This window comes from Gymnogyps californianus, chromosome 4, assembly GCF_018139145.2.
Source record: "Gymnogyps californianus isolate 813 chromosome 4, ASM1813914v2, whole genome shotgun sequence".
NCBI classification, from domain to species: domain Eukaryota; kingdom Metazoa; phylum Chordata; class Aves; order Accipitriformes; family Cathartidae; genus Gymnogyps; species Gymnogyps californianus.
The window spans coordinates 580,437-600,125 of record NC_059474.1 but is presented as its reverse complement, the minus strand read 5'-3'; the positions used below and the strand labels follow the sequence as shown (position 1 = coordinate 600,125).

Genomic DNA, 19,689 nt, shown 5'->3' with positions numbered 1-19,689 from the left:
CCGTTCGCTGCCCGGGAGGAGCTTCGGCCGACCTTGGCCATCGCTCTTCCCTCTTCTTGTGTTCGCCTGCAAGAGCCGGCCTTTTATCACCTCCTAATTGCCACATTCGGCTTGAAACATTTAGTTGCAGGAAAAGGAGCATAAAGGTAACTTCCTGGCGAGTGTAAATCTGATCTTTAAATATTTTTCAATTATTGAATGCTAGGGAGAGACAGGAGGGGGTGTTTAAAAAAAAAAAAAAAAAAGGGAAAAGAAAGAAGGAAAAAAAAAAAAAGCGAGCCCAGGATGGAGTTTCCAGAGCCCAGAGCCACCTGGTCCCAAAAATGCGTCAGGAGCTTAGGTGGTCTGCAGAGCCCTCCTTGCCTTTCCCGGCAGGAATCGCAATTACCGTGACATTGTCTGCAGAGGAAGCCCTGGGGTTTGCGCTGTATTTACGGCGGCGAGGTCGCGCCGAGGGTTTGCAAGGCAACCTCCAGCGCTGCCTTCCCTTCCTCGCCCCCCTCCCCGCAGGAGCTGAATAGCTCCTCAGTTATTTTTATGACCTTTCTGCCCGGCGGACTGCCGGTCCCCCCAGTCCCCCCACCCCGACCTGCACCCGCTGCCAGCCTGGGGAAGGGCAAGTAGAGGAGATCAGGAGCCGAGGCAGGCAGGGATTGCTCTCTGAAGCCCTCAGCAATGGCTTGGGGACCCCCCCAGTCTGTCCATCACGGAGAAGGGGGGCTCCTCACACCCCAAAACACCGTGGAAAGCGTGCCTCGGAGAGGGCAAGCAGGGAAAAAGCTCTTGATCAGGACTATGAGTTACCCTTTGGGGTCTCCACGCAGGATGGAGTACCCCCACCATCTCCTCCCTTCGCCCTGTCCCCGCGGGGTTCCCAAGAGCCGGGGTCTGCAGCGGCAGCCTGTGCACGGTGCACAGTGCAAGGTAGCAGCCACACGCCTCGGGTGTAAGAGCACCGGGGGACCGAGGCACCCTCGTCCCGGTGGCATCCCACCGCTCTGCCCCGAGCAGGACTCCTCTGCAGCTGGGCTTTCCCACCAGGATCCCCACGCTTGGTGCAGCCGGTTGGTAGTTTGGGCACGAAGCTACCAAGTTTTGGTAGCCCACCCTGGCTGTCATCCCCCTGGTGTAACTCATCTCCCTGCTCTTCTCCTGCCCGGGGAGCGGTGGTTCAATCACGCTTGGTGCAGAGCCAAAGCTGGGGCGTAACCACCGGCAGAAACAGGCAAGATTTTCCAGCCTGGCATGGAAAACCCAAAGCTCCCCATCAGCCAAAGGTTTCCCTCGGCTGATTTTTGGAGGAGGATGGGAGGAAACGGGGCTTGCAGGGTGGGAGGGCTGCTCACAGCTCCAGGGCAGAGCCACTGGGCTTTCCATCAGAAACCGGAGACGGCCTCGAGCCGCAGAGCTCGGCTCTGGGCTTCCCACAAATCGGACCGAGGGCAGAGAGGTGCCTGGGGGCCACGCCGAGTCCTGCGGTCCTTCTCTTTTAACGACCGTCAGCGATGAGCGAGCTGCCACATGGCAGATCCGAAAAAAGCTGGGACACACTGTCCCAGAGAGGGAAACCCAGGAACAAGTCGATATGATGGAGGTGATGGCCAAGCCAGCAAGCCCAAGGGAAAGGAAGGCTGCCCAGCTTACACGGGGGGGAGGCACAGGTGAAATACAGGCCAAAAGAGAGGAAACGACAGGATAGTGCTGCAAGCAGTGGTGTTACGCTGGCTCCGCATTTCAGGTACGGGTGGGAGTGCTAAAAGCCTTCTGCATCACCAGCTTCTTGGCCTCAAGCTCCCCATTAGTCAGCTGGGACCCACCGTGAGAAGCAATAAGCGCCAGGCGCTTTGTGGGTGTCCCCAGGGGTAGAGGAGGCTGCCAAGTCACAGGCAACGGAGAGGGCAGAGTGGTCATGGCAAGGGCAAAGCGGGTGGCCCGGTGGATGGGATGCTTTGCCCAGGACACTCGTGGGCTCACCACGGGTCTGCTTTCCTAAGCAGAGTCCTGCCCTGAGCCACCTGGGGACTGTCCCAAGACGCGGGTGGCTGCAGGAAGGCTCCAAGGACTGCCGAGAAAACGGCACACCAGGAAGGAAAGGGCCGCCATCCTTCTGCATCGGAGAGCCCACGGCTGGGGGCAGCAGGAGAGAGCGGGTGAATCAGTGGGAAGCAACATCTGAGGCAGCTCAACCCACCCCAACGGGCACCCCAAATCCATCACCCTAATTGCATCCAAGGCAGCCGAAACCCAGTGCCACGTGGCAGCACCACAAGCCCTCGCAGCAGCATGTGGCCCGGCTTCGGGCAGCACCGCCCTGCGAGCAGCCACGCTGCCCGGCCCCAACGCTGCTCCCCGTGGGACGGGGGGGTCAGGGGACGTCCCCCCCTCCCCATTGTTTGGGTCCAGGGGAAGGACAGAGCACGTGGGAGCAGCGAAATAGAAGTCTCCGAGCAAAAGCAGGCGTGAGCACATGCTTGGGGAGAGCGAGCATGCCAAAGAAATCATGCACGCGTGTGCATGCAAGCGTGTGTGGGCCTGGGGGTGGTCGTGACACAGAGGGGTCGGGCGAGGGGCAGGACCTGGGGTGACCTGGTCACACAGCAGCCCCCCCCAGCTTTTCCTGCTGCAGGGAGCCGGGCCGGCTGGGAGCGGACGCTCGCACCCCATGGGGTCCATCCGAACAGACGCTGAGCTCACCCTGCAAAGGGGCTGAGCTCCACGCACAGTCCCGGGGCTGCAGCTGCTCAGCTCCGCGGGGGCAGCACCGCCGGAGTGGGGTTTTTCAGGAAAGCCTCTGCCGAGGAGTCCCCAGCTCCTACGAAACCCCCCTCAGCAGCCGGGCAACCTGCTGAGGCTCTGCTTTCCGGCTGCCCCCGGCTCTGGGTCACCCTGACCCCGAGGTGTTGGGGTTGAGCGCATCTTAACGGCAAGGATTGCTCGGTTTGGTAAGGCTGGAGCGATGCACGCTGAGCATCCCCGGGAAGAGGGAGGCCCAGAAACCCCGAGCACCGTCCGCACATTCCCGCATCCAAGACACATTCCTGCTGGTCATGTTTGGTATTACCTTCCTGTTGGAAACCAACCCTTTCGAATAGCTCGGGAATTAGCACTTGGGGTGTTGGCTTGTTCTGTCTGACTTTGCACTTTAATCCTCCCTCCGCTTCGGTTTCCCTGCACCGCCGTACGGCTCCCTTTGCTGGACGGCAACCCATGCCACAACCACAAAATTGCACAAATGCCTTTCGCGGAGAAGGCAGCAGATAACAGGAACGGGACGGAGCAGACAGGAGGGGCTTCGGGAGGCTCCAGCAGCCGGTGGAATGCCAGTGGCAGCCCTGGCCCCAGGCCTGGGTAAAATCTGAGCTGGGGGATGCTCCAGGCTCCCTCTCCTGACAGCATCTTTATTCTGCTTCAGTGCAATCGGAGCCGGCGGCAGCAGCTCAGACTCCAGCCGCTGCCCCATCCGGGCACCCTTCTCAGCTCTGCACCCCTGACACCTCACCCTGCGAAAGCTGCCTCCCTCTGCCTGCGTTAAAAAAGCATTAGAAACAGATCGAGCGAAAAATCAGTGCCCACCCTTCCCAGCCCTCAGCACCCACTCGTATTTTCCCATCCTCGGCACCATTTCACCCCACCGCCCTGACCCCGGCTCTGCTGCATCACACCGAGTCCCTCCTCCCGCTTGCGGCTCCAGCGGATGGAGGGGTTGACCCTGTGCAGGTCCGGCGGGTCTGGGGTTGCTGGATAGGAGACGCTATGTAAATTTAGGTATTATTTTGGGATGGAGCACGCTGGAAAAATACGTAAGTGATTCAAGCGAGAGAGGAGAGCTGGAAAGGCACGAAGCTGCAAAACCAGAAAGTATGGCCAGATCATTTATAAAGCAATCCGCAGAAAACCAAGCAACCACAAAAAAATGCGGCCAGTAACCCCAAAATATGAGGGCACCAAGGCGAGCCAGAATGACCTACTGTGGAGGGGAATTCGGCGAGCGGAGCCCAAAGGGCGGGCGGCCTGGTCCTGCGCCCGCCAGGCTGCCGGGAGCCAGAGCCAGGGCTGGGGAGGGATTCACCTGCCGCTCTCCCGGGCTGCTCCCTCCTGAGCTGTCACCCTACGGGGACAGCATCCCCCGAAATGGCCGCGCCTGAAGTAAATACTACTCCTTGTCAGACAGCATCGCCCTGCCTGGGCAATGGTTCAACTCCCAGGTGAAGCACGGTCCTACAGCAACAGGAGCTGGTGCTCCCCTGGGACCCTGCTGTCCCTCAGGACACCGCTGAGGGTTTTCCTTGTGTTCTGCTGACGTTCAAGCAGGGAAAATTTATGGTTCAGGCATTTGCTTGGCATAAGGGAATTGGATGTCTGCATCGGGGTCGTATAGGAGCAGCAGTGACATTTAGGGCAGTGTTTGCTGGGGAAGGGGGAGAGAGGAAAGCAAGGCAAGGCAAGGCAAGGCAAGGCAAGGCATGGCAAGGCATGGCAAGGCATGGCAAGGCAAGGCATGGCAAGGCAAGGCAAGGCAAGGCAAGGCATGGCAAGGCAAGGCAAGGCATGGCAAGGCATGGCAAGGCATGGCAAGGCATGGCAAGGCATGGCAGAACGACTGTTTTGCTAGAATTGTTTTCAGTTAGAAAATAAGCAAAATAATAAACTGGATTTGTTACATGATAATATAATAAAAGTTGTAGATGTAACTTCGGCATAAAGATAAATGAGAGATTTGGGAGGCTGCTAAGAACTGGGCACTCCAACGCGAACTGACATGGCTAAGAAATGCTTGGAAAATAAATATGCAAGGTAGGCAACATCAGGTCTAACAGGCTTTGGGGGTGGAGGGCTGGAAGGGGCAGCCCCCGGCAGCGTGGGGCAGGTGGGGGTTCAGCAGCACTCCAGTGACACCAGGGGACACTTAAATCAACCAGGGACCCCCTGCCACCACATCAGCCTCACCAGGAGCGAAGCAAGCAGCGGCTCCCAGGCACATTGCCACATTGCCATTTTAATAGGGCTTTTTTCTCCCCTTCCCCTTTGCCTCAGTCTCTGCCCCACACACGTGGGCAGGGGATTTTCCTCCCCCAGGTCTCCCCCACATCCCCTGGTACCCCCAGCAGACGGGTCCATCAGCAGCCAAACTCACTAACCCATCTTGTTTGCGGGCTAACGAAGGCGAAATGAGGGCACGGCTGAGTCCCTTGGAAAACCGCACGACCGATCGGAGACCCAAGGCAGCCCCATCAGACACCCCCCACCTACCTCCCCTTGCCCCCGGAGCCAGGGAAGGGCAGGGGGGGTTCCTGCACAGCCCCATGGGCATGCACACACACACACACACGCGTGTGCATGGACACACACCCCATGTTATAGGGTTTTCCAGCTCAAATCCTCCTCGATTGCCTCTGCTGAGATGCAGAGGGATGAAGCATCTGGCCAAAAATCATATGAATGGGCCCCAGGGTGAAGGGGGAGAAGCCAGGGTCCCACCGGCAGCCCTGGGGGTGGGCGGCAGCCGGGACCCCCCCGGATGGGGCCAGCGTGAGCTCAGGGCTGATGCATGCGAAAGCCATGGAGCCGCTCGTGTCCCAGAGGGGCTGCTGGGTTCAAACGCTGGACGGAGGGAAGGACAGAGCAGAGAAGGAGGAAAAAAAAAGCCAAATGGGGGAAAAAAAAATAAAAAGCCCTATAATAGGGGCTTTGTGCTGCTGTGGTTGGTTCTCATTTAGTTATTGGAAAAGCCAAAGGATTATGAAATCCAGTGTATTAAGAAAGCCAGAATATTAGCTAAACAAAAAGCGGTGGGTGCAGGCAGCAGATAACGAGTGGCAGATAACGAGTTTTGCTCCGGGTCCGCTCCCTGGGATGGGACAGAGGGTGGGAGCAGACCCGACCAGGCTCGCCCTCCCAGGCAGCAATTTTGGGGGGAAAGCTGGGTACTTACCAGGGCCCCCTCCAAGGCAAAGACGGCGGCGGCCCCGGTGCGCTCCAAGGGCTCCATCCTGCGCCTCCAGCGGCGGCGGCGGAAGGTGTCGGTCCGGCGATGCTTCAGGTGGAAGCGCCAGCCAAAGAGCGAGGCGTACTCCCAACCCTCCCCGTCCAGCTCCTCCTGCTTGTGCTGCCGGGCAGGGACACGCCGGGGCTCGGGGGGGGGTTCGGTCCCACCACCCCACGGCCCCTCTGCAGGTGACGACGGTGGGACCCTGGCACAGCCAAGGGGCAAAGCCACTTGGGCGTGGGACTCTCCAGGGCCAAGGCTGTGCCCACCCAAACCCGGGTCCAGCCTCTTCAAGCTGTTGCCTGCTACAGTTGTCCCACCCCGTGTCCTCCCTCTATCTCTCCGGCTTAGAATCACAGAATAGAATCATGGAATTATTTAGGTTGGAAAAGACCCTTAAGATCATTGAGTCCAACCATTAACCTAACACTGCCAAGTCCACCGCTGGGGACTGAGCCCTTCATCCAGTCCCTGGGGTGAACCCCACCTGGAGAAGGGTCGCTGGGCTGGGGGCTGCCCGTGCTGAGCAAGGAGGGGGCCACATCCTGCCTAGGCCTGGGTAGCACCAGTGCCTCCATCTTTCCAGCCTGCCCTCCATTTTGCCACCACCTCTGATCCCTCCCGGGGCCACCATGGCTCTGCCACCACTGGGAACGGCTCCCCAGCGCATCGGTCACAAGCCCATGAAGGCTTTTTCTCCCCAGAGCGGTGTCACCTCCCTGTGACACTTGCATCCCTTTGGCAGATGGAGTGGCAGGGGCTCCCCATGCTTTCCAGCCACAATTATCTAGGAAAAGTGCTGGAAAAGGGAGGCAAGTGCCTTGGGGAACTGGCTGGGGGGAGGGAAGAGCGGCAGCGCTGCGGTGGCATTTGCAGTCCAATTGCACCACCTAGAGGGAAGTGGGACCAGGACCGGGAACAGACTGGGGACCTCTGCCAGCTCCGGTCCCCCGAGGTGCTTCATGGCACTGGTGGAGGTCCCCATCCCACCTCGCAGCCCAACCAAGCACCCCTGGAGTGGTCTCCACCCTCTGGGAGATGTTGACCCCCATGGTGGAAACCACAGAGGCTGCTGCCTGCTCCAGCACGGAGACCAGGCTCCGAAAGCACAGCAGGTCTCTGCAGAAGGCCAAGCACCTCCACCTTCACATGGAGAGACAGGGACACGGCCCCGACCCGCTCTCACCCTCTTCTCCCCGGCCCCCATCCTACCTTCCTCATGGCCTCCATCTGCGCGAGGTCCCTCCGGCGAAGCCGCACCCAGCGCCGTCGCCGGTTGGTGTGATACATCTTCTCGGCCGGCACCCAGGCCTTGGGCTTGCGGTCCGGCGGGATGGTGATGCCGTACTCCCAGCCTTGGAGAGAAGGCGACACGTGGGTGAAGGCGGGAGAAGAGCCCCCCCACCTTGCCTCCCACCAGGGACCTCGCTTCACATATACCCAGATTGGAACCGCTTTAAGAGCAAAGCTTTGTCCAGATACAACGCGCTTTCCCAGTTTGCTGGTCCACGCAGATAACGACCTACTCATGCTGCTACCCAACGGAGGTGTCCCTCTGGGGATGCCCAGGTGACAGATTCACGGTGTCCCACCAGCCCTTGGCTCAAAGTCACAGCTTGGGGACTCTCCTCTCTGTCCTGTGACCGTCTCGGATGCTTTCTGGCCTGATGCTTTCCATTTCTCTTTCACCAGAAGCCAGGTAAGATCTTCCAGAAGAACAGCCTGGACTATCCCCAGCAGCAAGGAAAGCACTGCCTGTGCGGCTGCCCACCCCACAGCCCCAGCCTCAGCCAGAGCAAGGGGGAGAGGGTACCCCCAGGGCCCGACCCCCTTCTCCTGAAGCCAGCGGGGCAGCTCACACAGCCATGAAGGGGATGTTATCATCCCTGGTGCTGGATGGGACCATGGAACGAAACACCACGATGGGCAGAGTAAAGGGGATGAAAACAGGACGGACACCCAAAACTGCTTTCTCATACCTTTCTCATCCACAGCTCTGTTGAGGTCCGTGTCCCACTCCACGTCTTCCCATTTCCAGCCCGGAGGACACTCAATCTCATCCTTATGCAGGACCTTCTCCCCGTTCTGTGGGACGCAGGGGTGTTTTCAAACAATGCCCAGCAGATGCCTGAATCTCCCCTGAGCCCCCCGGGGCCTTTCTGCCGCTGCAGCCTGGGGTGGTGCTCAGCCTCCAGCTGCCCGCTTCGCCCTTACCACATCAGTGTAGGCATCGGTCATGTGGATCCACTGGCCTCCAGGCAGCCGGACCTGGTTCTCGAACACCTCCTCCACGAAGCTCAGGTGCCCAGCATCCACATCATGCAGCAACCTGCACCCCGGGGAGATGCAGGGCGTCAGGGGCTCCCCCTCCCGCCCTCCCAGTCCTGCCCGGGCAGCAGCACAGCCTCGTGTCCTCCCTCCTCTCGGGGTCGGCCATGCCGCCCCAGCACACACTTTGCCTCCTGAACCTCCTCCACCCCAGAGGCACCAAGCAAAGCTCCCACGAGACCTCAGCAACCCAGCTCAGGTGAAGCCCAAAACACGGGCTGTAAATCCAATGCAAGAAGATGGCAGAGCTGTGCTGAGCATCCACCATCCCCTCCCATCCCCTCAGTGCTCCGCTGGGATCCCACCTCCAAAGCTCCTCAGCGTGGGGCTTGCACAGGCACCCCGGGTGAGCTGGGTGCTGGGGCCACCATGTCCGTGAGCGCCTTGTGCAGCACCCACCACCCCAGGAACATCACCCAGCGCAGAGACGATGCATTTCGCATTAACGCTGTTGCCTACCAAGGACGGGGCAGGCAGACGAGGAACCCCCATGGCACCCCAGCCCTCCGTCCAGCTTTCTGGGTGACCTTGCCACCAGCTTAGCATCTGCTCAGGTTTTTGGGGTGCCCGGGACAGCCCACCCAGGCTCTGTTCTTTGCAGAAAACCATCACTCACGTCTTCTCTGGGCAGATGAACCAGTCCCCGGCCCAGGTCCAGCCCGCGGAGGGGCGGAAGCTGTCCTTGGGCAACTTGATCTTGCCGGTGACATCTGAGTATTTGGGGTAGGTCAGGCCGGTCGTGCCCCAGTTCCCCACCAGCGCCAGCTTGGTCTGGTTCTCATACTGGGGGAGCAAAAGCAGAGAGGTTTTTGCGTTGGAGGCACAAAACCCCATGAATGATCCTTTTTAAATCCCATGAATAATCCTTTCCTTCCTGGAGAGCCCCATCCTGAGGACAGACCTCCTGGGAAGAGCCTAACGCCCCCCACCAGCCCCTCGCCCCCACAGGCACCCCCAGATTTGCCCCCTCAGCAGGTGGGAGGTGATGTGAAGCCACGATGAGGCTTTACGGCTCATTACCAACCTTCTCCCCAGCCTTTCAGGCTGGATGCTGGTGGCAACGGCTCTTTCTTCTCACAGTTGGTAGGGGTTGATGTGACCCCCCCCACCTGGCAGTGCCCTCACCCGCGGTCCAGCCCACCCCCTCACCTCCACGGTGGAGCTGCTGCCTACGCCGGAGAGAAAAAAAAGCCCTTTATGGTGGTCCCTGCGAGATGCTCACGGTTTCGGCAGAGACGGAGAGCTTCCCCTCGGCGTACTGGTTAAACTCCTTCTCATCGACCGACAGCCCGAACCAGAGCTGGACCCGGATCTGGGCTGGGATCCTCGGACCCATCGCCTCCTCCTGGGGGTACTGCCAAAGACAGAGCCCCGTTAATATCCCCGAGGAGGATATTAATGGGGGATGCTCGGGATGCGAGGCTGGGGGTGGTGGGTACGAAGCCCCCGTAGCCCCAGCCGGGGAGGCACGGGGGGTAGGTGGGACACGGAGCATCCCTGGGAATTGGGACATCAACAGCATGCAGAGCACTTTGGGGATGACCGTGAGGAGCTTCAAAGCCCCGGTGGTCAGGGCTTCTGCGTCTCGGTGAGACACCCTTCAGGGCTAGGACACCAAACCCAGCCAACATACTTCAGCAAAAATAGAAAGAATAAACAGGGAGACGTCTCACTGCCCTTTTTTCTCTCTCTCAGTCACTTTTTTTCCCCTTCAAGTGATGCTAGTTTTCCATCCAGAGCTAAAGTACAGAAAAAATATATATATTTTGGTTCGTCTTCTGCTGCCAGCTGGGCTTGGGGTTTTGGGGTTTATTCAGTTTATTTTATTTCACTTTATTTTTTTAGAGCTTGTTCAGCACTGATTGTCTGCTCCCAAGCTGGCACGCAGTGAAAGGCCAAAGAAATATCATTCGAGATGTGAGAAGCTCGGTAAGTGCCTGGCAGGGGAGGCCGCAGCTTAAATTTCCTGGGGTGGCAGAGGGTCAGGAATTTTGAAAAACATAAAATAACATTAAAAAAAATTTTTTTTTTTTTTTTTTTTTTTTTAAAAAAAGCACCATCTGGGCCAAAGTGCACCCATCTTCACCATCCTGGAACTTGCAGAAAATATGAAGATGTTCACAGGGATCTGCTGCAGCTCCAGGTAAGAGGAGCTGAACTCCACCAGAAGCACAACCAGGCTCTCACCGCGCAGGCACCAGCTTCAACAGGGTCGAAACTGGGGCTGGAGGTCCCTTGGAGCCCCGGGCGCGCATGGGTTAACCTTGTGTGGGGATTTCAGGTTTCCCTGCTTGATTTTCTCTCTTTTTTTTAGGGGGAAATGTTTTAAAGATAAACACCACGCATGCACATACATCAAAAGCCAAGGTACCTTCAGGAAGATGGTCTGCAGCTTCCCGCAGTTCTTGCCGCAGCAGCTGGAGATGCTCCTGGAGAAGAGGACCTCGTGGGCTGGCACGCGGGCGTACGCTACGCGCTTGTCTCCCTGCAGCATCCAGATCACTATATCGGGCAGGCTGTTTTGGGGCTGGAAAACACAAAAGCCGTAGTGTCCGACCGGGGAGCTCCGAACTAGCACATCAGCCGCAGAGGGGTGCGGAAGGCTGGGCAGCAGCCGTGCCCCGAGTCCCACCGCTGCCAACCCAAGCCCGTGGAGTGAGACCAGTCGACCCAAACCCCACCTCAGCAGCTCCGGATCCCATCTGGGTCTGGCCAGGGCAGAGCAGCCCCACATTTCCCCAAGCCCTGCCCTCCGCAGCCAGCCCAGGTCGCTGCAGCAGCTTTGGCTGAGGGTTTACTGGCTCTGCTGCAAAGCTCTGCCACCAACAAGGCGAAACCTCAACGGCCGGGTGCCAAACCTGGCGCCTTCCTAACTCGGTTCACATCACTGCAAGGGGGACGCGGGTGCAACCCTTGCACGGGGCGGGCCAGGACTCTGCCTGCGAGAGCAGCATCGTTTCTGCTTCCCAACGCGCCACCGGGCAATCGCTCACAGCCATCGCACCAAAACAGCACCGTGACGGCGAGCTTGGGAAGAACGAGACCCCTCCAAGGCCAAAAGCAGCTCCTGCAGCGTTACCTCCTCTGCCATGGCCTTCAGCCTGGAGAGCCAGTCCTCTGCCTGCTCCAGGGCTGCCAACAGGCTCGAATCCTCGTGCTTCAGCTTCAGGGCTGCCTTCACTATCTGCTCCAGGTTGGTGCTGCGAAACCGGTACATGTTCTGGTCCAGGTGGGTGCTGGCCGGCTTCCCCAGGACGTCGGGCAGGGTCAGACTGCGGGGACGGGCAGAGACGCAGTGTTAGCAGCTCACTCACCCTCTCCTGGGGGTTTTGCTGTCGTCTTTTTTTTTTTTTTTTCCCCTTCTTCTCCCTTTCAGCAAGCTTACAAAGAATTAACAAGCCACCGAAGATACATTGGGGGCACACGGCAATGCCAAGAGCAAAGGAGCTTCAAACCGCACTTGCAGCCCCCACGCATCACCCGCAGCAGCCAGGATGGGGCCCTGGCTGAGCCGTGCACGCCGCGCACACGCACACACACGCATTGTAATATAAATTGATTCAAGCTGCTGGATAAATGTTTCAGGAGTCCGGGAGGATCTTCGCTGCACTGAGCCATTTGGAGGTTTTCCTGTAAAATGCGGTGATTTACGGTGCTGCTGTCATAAATGTTCTTCTTGCTCCCAGCTCCCAACCTGCAGCCCCCCGCCAGCCACAGCATTCCCCCCTCGGGCTGAGACCGCGCTCCATAAGCCCCATTTTCATTGCATGATAAATAAGATAGGACAACATCTCTTGTCCTGCTATGCTCATCGAGACATGCAATGGACAGACGCACACCGCGGTACCTGCCCGGGATGGTGTCGGTGCAGGTTGTCGCAGGTTAATAACCTGGTCTGGCCAAATTTGCAAATTAAATTTCTACTTTCTGCATAAAGCCAAAGTTACGGGAGGCTGAGGGAGGGACGCGTGGTTGAAACAGGGGCGCTGAAACTTAGTTCTTTCATTTCTCTTAAAGAGAACTGGGTTTGCTGTTATTTCCAAAGGGAGCTGGAGCGCTGCGGGTGTTGCTGGTTAGCCCGATCATTCAGTAGCATCCTCTGTGAGGAGCTAAATTAAAAGACCGGTTGGGGTTGCAGCCCCAAGCCCTCCACGGTTAAACCGATCGCACTCCGTGAACTCAGTTTCGTGTGTCCACGCTTTGTTTACGTATCTATGACGAGGGAGCTGCTCATGAGCTGACCTCCCACTCGTTTTCCACGGCTTGCATTGTCACTGGTGCCCGGGAAGGACACTGCTCACCCACCGAGCAAACACCGCGTTGTGGCAGAAGCTAGGATGTACTTCAATATCCTTGCAGGAACAGGGAAAAAAAAGGAAAAAAAAAAAACACCTAAATATACCCACTGCAGTTGAATTTAATTTCAGAAAGATAAGCTATAAAACTATGCAAAAAAGGAGGAAATGTGTTAAGGAGCTGTGGAAAGGAGCAGCAGAAAGGGTTAAATCCTATAGGCAGCATGGAAATGGTTTGAAGACATCTTGTTCCTGGAGATATGTGCCGCATGTCAGAGACCTGTAACAACTACAACAGTTAAATGAAGTTAAATTTTGCTCCGATGGGAAAATGGACCACAGGCTCCACCAAATGAAATATAAAAATACCACAAAGTAGTTAAAAAAAAAAAAAAAAGGGCAAATAGATGGAGGAGCCCCCATTAAAAGCGTAAAACCCAAAGAACTGTCTCTGTTCAGGTGGATAAATGACACGAGGAACGTGTGCTGGTGAGCCAGAGCTGGAAACAGCATTTTTCATAGCAAAAAAGCTGGGAGCCGGGAGGACACCGGGGCAGAGCCCCTCGTCAGGCTCCGACCTGCCTTGGTGGCCGGGAGGAGAGGACTGGGAGGGAACCAGTCGAGCAGCAAATCTTTTGTAATTCAGGTAGGAAACGGCTGGACGGTTGGGTGGGGTCTGTAGCTTTGTGCTTAATATCGCTTAATATTGATATGATCAGAGGACTGGAAGGAGCAACGCGATGGCAACCTCAGAGAGACCTGGGAGGATCTGAGGGAACCCGAGATCAGCAAGTCTGACTCTTGCATCCGACAAACTAGCAGAAACCACAACTAAGAAGAGAAGAGCAGGGAGGTAGACAAGCTGGACCTGAGAGGTCCCCTGCGGAGGGATGCTGGGGTACCGGCACAACCTGCCTGGGCTCCCCAGCAGCCCGCAGCACCGTCCTTCCCCAAGGGCTCTGCCCCCCTGGACCAAGAGGATGGGCATCTCCTGGGCAAAGAGCCGGTTATAAGGCAGGTGGCAAAAGATGGGAGCGTCGAGTTCGTCCGCAGTGATGGGTCCTGCGCTGGCTGTTACCACTCCAGGCACGGATTCTTAGGAAAAAGCAAAAAGGGCTGAGACCTTCACTGAGAACATCACTGTGCCAGCACATAAATGTGTGGGGCACCCTCGTGTGAACATTGTGCTTCCAGCTGGGGAAAGATGCCACAGAATCGGACAAAGTACGAGGAAGACCAAAAGGATGATCGAAAACATGGACCCTCTTCTGCAGCAGGGGCTCTCCAGCCACCCCCTGCATATTTTGCCGTGCTCCCAGCTCCGGCAGGGAATGGTGGAGGGGTCAATTCACAGGCAGCTCCCTTCTCAGCTCTAGCACAGAGCAATCCTCGCGCCACAGGAGACAGGGCCAGGAGCAGAAGGAGAAAACCCACCCTTCAGGTCAGCGCTGCTGCTCACCAGCACGAAGGGGCTGCAGGAGCCGCCTGGACCTGGCTGCAACTCAACATTTTGGGGACTTGGTTTTGCTACGACTCATCTTTCCCTAACTTTGTCCATTTGTATGCTACTTCCAATTCTTTTCTTTTCCAGAGAGCGGCCGTCTTCCATCTCTTCATGCCCACGTCTTTTCCAGACCTTTGCAAGGCGATGCTGGCAGCACGTCACTGTTTTCCTACTGGGAACAGGACGTGGGGAGGTCTGGACCCAGAGGAGGATGGGGAAGCACCGGAGAGCGGCAGGGGGTTGTCCCATCCCTCCAAAATCCCGATGGAAAGGAGCTCTGTCCTGGCTGCGTGCAGAGACCAGGCTTTGGCAGCATCATGGGGGGAGCCGCAGACAGGTCCAGCTGCATGGCTCAGCCTGTCCCCCCTGCAGGGCAGAGCGCATGGAGGGGCACGAAACCCCCCCAAAAAGCCATCGGGGCTGTTCCAGCTGCCCCCACCGTGAGTACCACCCTTGCCAGCCAGCCCCGGTCCCCACACCAAGCCCTTGCAGAGACGGAGGAGCCGCATCCCACGGGAGCCGAGCACAGAGCAGGGTCAGGAGCCAGGGGGAACCACGAGCTTGGCACATCCTGCGGCCACATTTTTCCTCTCCCCTCCCGGTTAATTAAATTGGTTTTGGAGGGTGCAGCATCTCTGGAAAACCCAAAGCTGTGGCTCATCCCTCAGGTCCCGTCCCACGTGCCCAGGGGCAGGGGGGGTACCGACAGCCCATCGGATGGCTCTGACCTTTCCAGCAGAGCCAGCGTGCATGGGGGGCAAAACACAGCTCCTTTATGAGGCTCAAAAGCAAATAAATAGGGAGGCTGTAAGTATGCGTGCGTGTTTTCTTAAGCGTGTCCTCCAGGAGGTCTGCGGAGCAAGGTCAGCTCGTTCAAGGTCTCCTTGCCTGAGGGAAGGAGGTGTCTGGTCCCACACGGGTGTCACAGGAGGGTCCAGAGAGGCTGCACCCCCATGCCCGCTGCACCCCAGCACCTCCACGACCTCTCCTTGGGCCTTTCAAAGGGGGGACCTAGGGCTTGGGAGCAAGCTCAGCACCATCTTCCCCACCTTAGGTGACTGGCACAAGCCCAGGTGGACAGCGCACATGGTCCTGCAGGCTGGTGGCTATTGTGGAAGGGGTGGGGGACAACTGGTCCCGGCAGGTTTGGTGGCCTCAGGGACAGCCAAGAAAGCCAAATTCTCCCTCTCTGCTGGGGTAAAGGACCAAGAGCCACCACACAAGCTCGGTGGCCACGGACATCCACCTGCCACAGCCACTGGTTGCCACCAATGGGGTATCCCAGCCCAGTGCAGGGCTGTTGCCACAGCTCGGCTGCTCTCCGCCTACCTCCCGAGGCAAGAAAGCTCCGAGAGGCACGGCAGCTCTCTTAATTCCCCTTGGCAAGGGCTTGCCAGGGCTAAAAACACATCAGCGATCCCACTATTGCCCTTCCCCAAATTGATGGCATGGAGCTGCTGCAGGGAAGTTGTGTGGCCAGGCATGGGCATGGGACAGGACTTGGAAATCATCTTCATGGGCATACCTGAAGGGGAACCGTGGTCCAAAGACCCTGGTGAGGTCAGTCCCTGAAACACCTTCCTGAGGGCTGAGCTGTCCTTGGGGTAAAACGCCACGGTCATACCGCAGCAATGCTCCCCGGAGCGGCTCCTCGTCCCCACAAAGCGCAATCCAGCCCAAAAAAAACAGGCTACACGGAGGGAAAGCCCGTGGCACCCTGCCAGCCTCCCCTGAACGAACATTCAAGTGCTTCGAAAGGCAAAGCAGCAGCAGACACTGGTGGTGCTGCCCACGGGGACAGTGGGATGGCTGAGCCATCCAGCCCTGCAACATCCCTGTCCCCCCGGTCCAGCCGTCGGACACACAACACCCATGCACAGCTGAACAACCCCTTTGGGTGCTCTGCACGGTTGCCTCCTACGTGGCACACACAAGACTGAACCGGGAAGCCTCATCGGTGGCTCCTCGCTCCACGAGCCCCACCATCCCTCCAGCTGGGCTGGCCTGGCTCCGGCTCCTGCCCCGACACAATGCCGCTCATTCAGGTGAGCCACGCTGCAGCCCTTGCATGAAGGCTGGAAATTTATGACTTGCCTTAAATGTCACCTTTTCAACTCCGTGCCTTGGCTCAGTAACCTTTGAAGCAAACATTAGCAAATGACCCGTGTTTTTCAGGGGGGAGGGGGGAAAAGAAAAAAAAAAAAAGTCATCGCCCCTTCCAAGATAAATAAGTGCTCTCGCAATAAACGGCATGAAAAGGCTCACATTCAAAACTGGCAGAAAATACCTGCAGTCGGCGATGATGTCATCCATCAGCTGGGCACCCAGGGCGTCCAGCTCACTTGGCGAGCAGTTGGCCTTGAGAGCAAGGTGGACCTTCTCCAGGTTTGCTTCCTGCACGATAGGTGGGGAAGAGGAGCTGCACAGCGGGGAACTGCCCGGCACCCCGCTCCACCCCATGTCCAGGACCCTCCCAGCGAGTGCCTGGGGTTGCTCCCCACGATCAGAAACTCCAGCCTGGGTCCCACCAGGGCTCTGCACCTCCAGTTTTGCTCCTGTTGGAGCTCCAGGGGAAACAACAGTGAAATACAGCAAGAAAACCAACAAATATCTCAGGAGCTGAAGGAAGGTTCTCGCCTCCTACGCCTGCATCAGTAGGCAGGTGGGTGGCACGGCAAAGCACTGCGTTCGCACCCCACTGTCACCCCAGTGGGGGTGAGGGTGGTCCCTTTCCCTCCACCACTCCACGGGCTGAGCAGGGCACCCAGGATTCCGACAGATTTCCCCTCCGCAGCACAAGAGTCATCAAACCCCAAACTTGATCCAGCCTGGAGATGGCCTCTGTCCCCTCCCTGTCCCCCCAGGCAGGATGCAGAAAGGAGGTGGGCAATGCTCCTGGCCACCGCGGCACTCACCAGCCTGTCTGCTGCGTGGTGGAGAAGGTTTTGGGCATCGGTCCGATAGCTGATATCTTCCCAGTAGGATGACAACACCACCACGGGCTTCACGTTGCCCCAGGGCAGGTAGTAATACTGACAACCTGGAAGGCACAGCACACTGGTGAGCTGGTGATATTGGGGTGACGGGGGACCCCGGACCGGAGCAGAGATGAAGGGGGGTAGTGCAGCACTTGGCCTGGGGCAGAAGCCCGTCTCTGGGGCTCTTCTGGAGCAAGAGGATGGGAATTACATTCCCCAAACCCACGTGCAACAGAGCAATGCACACCAAGGTCCAAAGGGATGTGCGTCAACCTCCACGGCTGCAGCAGCTCCTGCAGAGCAGTGAGGCCAGAAACCAGCAGTGGGGTGAGGATATCTCACGCCAGAGCAAGAGCCCCACAGGAGCCAGGGAAAGGCCACTCGCAAGCACTGGCTCTTCCTTGAAGAGAAATGGGCACAGTTAGTGCCCAGCTGCTGCCCAAAAACCACTTCAAGCCAGCACAGAGCTGAGAGAAGTAGTCCTAGCTTCCCCGCTCCTCCCCAGTCACATATTCCCCCTTCACAGCATGGTTGAGGTGGGCAAGGACCTCTGGAGGTCATCCAGTCCAACCCCTGCTCAAGCAGCGTCACCTTGAGCAGGTTGTCCAGGACCACGTCCAGTTGGGTTTTGAATATCTCCAAGGATGGAGACTCCACACCCTCCCTGGGCAGCCCATCCCAGTGCTCGGTCACCCCCGTGTTGCTCACCATCAAAGACGGCCCGGCTGTACTGCGTGGTGGAGGCCAAGGGCAGGCAAGTGTTGTCAAATTTGTTGCCGTAGTTGCCAATGCTGACCTCAAACTGGATGGCGTCATCTACGTCTTGAAGCATGGTGGCCGAGTAGAAGGCAGCGAAGAGGGAGTACTTCCGACGGCGCAGGTACTTCTGCAACAGGCACAGGACCATGTCCATAGAGGAGACACCACCACCGCTCTCCTACGCACAGACCCTCCACTACCCCGGCACGCAGCAGCTCAGCGAGGCCTCCGATGGAAAAGTTTATTGCAGGGAAGAACAGCATATGTTGCAGCAAGGGAATTTGGGGCGAGAGATTTAGGAAAAAAACCTGACAAAGGAGAAGGCTAGAACTTTCCATAAAAAACACAGTTTAATCCTGAAGAAACGAACAAAAGGAGCACGTCTGCGATAGCGCCCGAGTTGAGGCAAATCTCCCACCCCTCCATGTTCACCATGGCCTGCTCGCTACCGTGCAGCAGCTCAGTCAGAGCAAGCTGGACACCTTGGGATGGAAACGCAGCAGGAGACAGCCTCCAGGAGCTCCCCGGCCACTCCAATGCTCACGGGACATCACCCACCCAGGACCAACACTAGTGCCCCACACGCCGTGCCGCCGGAGGGCCGACCCCAGAGCCCACCGGGTCGGATACCTCGCAGAGACCCCGTTACCTCCACCCGTAGGATGTCGTCGGCGGAAATGTCCTCCACCTTCTGCTCCACGTGCTCCACCAGTTTGGTCTCCAGCTCCACCAGCACCCTGCCGCGATACGCGACTCCCTCGCCCTTGGGGTAGACCAGGGAACAGGCGTCAGGACCCCGGTGCCCCCTCCCTGCGGGCGAGCCCTGCCTTTGCTTTCAGTGGGCTTCATTGCAGAGGGGCGAGATCAGGCAAAGTATTTCTGCAAGCGCTTCGAAGGTACAGAGCGTTTGGGCAGCAGAGCGATATCAGGAGGTGTTTAGCCAGCAGGAATAGCCCGGGGCAGAAAATGCAGTGCAGGCTCCTAATACCAAAGCCAGTTTGGGTTAACAGCAGCTTTCTTTTGGCAAGGAGGGGTGGTAGTTTAGTTTAGGTTGTGCTGGAAAGAAGCCGACGTCACCTTTCCTAAATTGAGCGTCTCGTAAGGGTCGGGGAAGCCGGTGAACTCCCGGGGGCTGCCGTAGAGGTTGATATAGCAGGGACCGAAGGTCGGCAGGAACCCGAGCCCATCGTCCGCTGGGGACCGCGGGGGAAAAGAGCCGTTAGAGAGTCTCGAAGGCACCCCGGGGACATGTCCCGCAGGGCTTTGCTGCAGGACCATGGGGACCGCACGCATGCGGCTGGAGGCCACCAAAATGCTGCAGTTTTTCAGCCCCTTTGAGTCCTACGACCGCTTACCTTTTTGCAGGAGAAAGACAAGGTGGGCGTGGGGCTGTGCAGGGGGCACAGAGCTCCCCAGTCCCAGGAAGGCTCCCCAGAGAAGGAGAGCATTGCTTCGCTGGTGTGAAGCAGCGTAGGGGATTTACACCAGCCAAGGAGCTGGCCCAGTGCTCCCCTTTAAGGCAGTAAGAGAGTGCTCGGAAGAGAATGGCTCATTTTTATGAAACCTCGAGCAGGAGGAGCAGCGAAGGGGCAGAAATCATTCGCAGGGTCCTGCTCTGAGCTCCCAAGCCGGCTGCTCCCTGCGCACAGCTGGCTCAGCACACAACACACACTACAACGTGAAGACATCGCTGCCCAACGTGGACAGCCCAAACCCGCTGTGGGGAAGGGCAGTGGAGCCCTTTTCCCCGCTCCCACAGGGCAGGGGGAGGCCGAGCTGGAGCCGTCCCTTCCTCCCACCCAGGCTCAGGCACAATGCAGCCCTAACGGCAGCTGAACC

The 19,689-nt window shown here is 58.1% G+C and overlaps 1 protein-coding gene across 1 annotated transcript in view; it reads right to left on the bottom strand.

Annotated features, from left to right (window-relative positions):
- The window catches only part of DYSF (dysferlin), a 104,907-nt gene that overhangs the window by 67,468 nt on the left and 17,750 nt on the right, over positions 1 to 19,689 (bottom strand). The window contains 13 exon segments of the mRNA XM_050896611.1: positions 5,933 to 6,106; positions 7,199 to 7,341; positions 7,966 to 8,071; positions 8,201 to 8,315; positions 8,931 to 9,097; positions 9,537 to 9,668; positions 10,686 to 10,841; positions 11,394 to 11,586; positions 16,401 to 16,507; positions 17,029 to 17,153; positions 17,800 to 17,977; positions 18,500 to 18,613; positions 18,928 to 19,043. Of these exon segments, the coding sequence (XP_050752568.1) occupies positions 5,933 to 6,106; positions 7,199 to 7,341; positions 7,966 to 8,071; positions 8,201 to 8,315; positions 8,931 to 9,097; positions 9,537 to 9,668; positions 10,686 to 10,841; positions 11,394 to 11,586; positions 16,401 to 16,507; positions 17,029 to 17,153; positions 17,800 to 17,977; positions 18,500 to 18,613; positions 18,928 to 19,043 (1,826 nt within the window).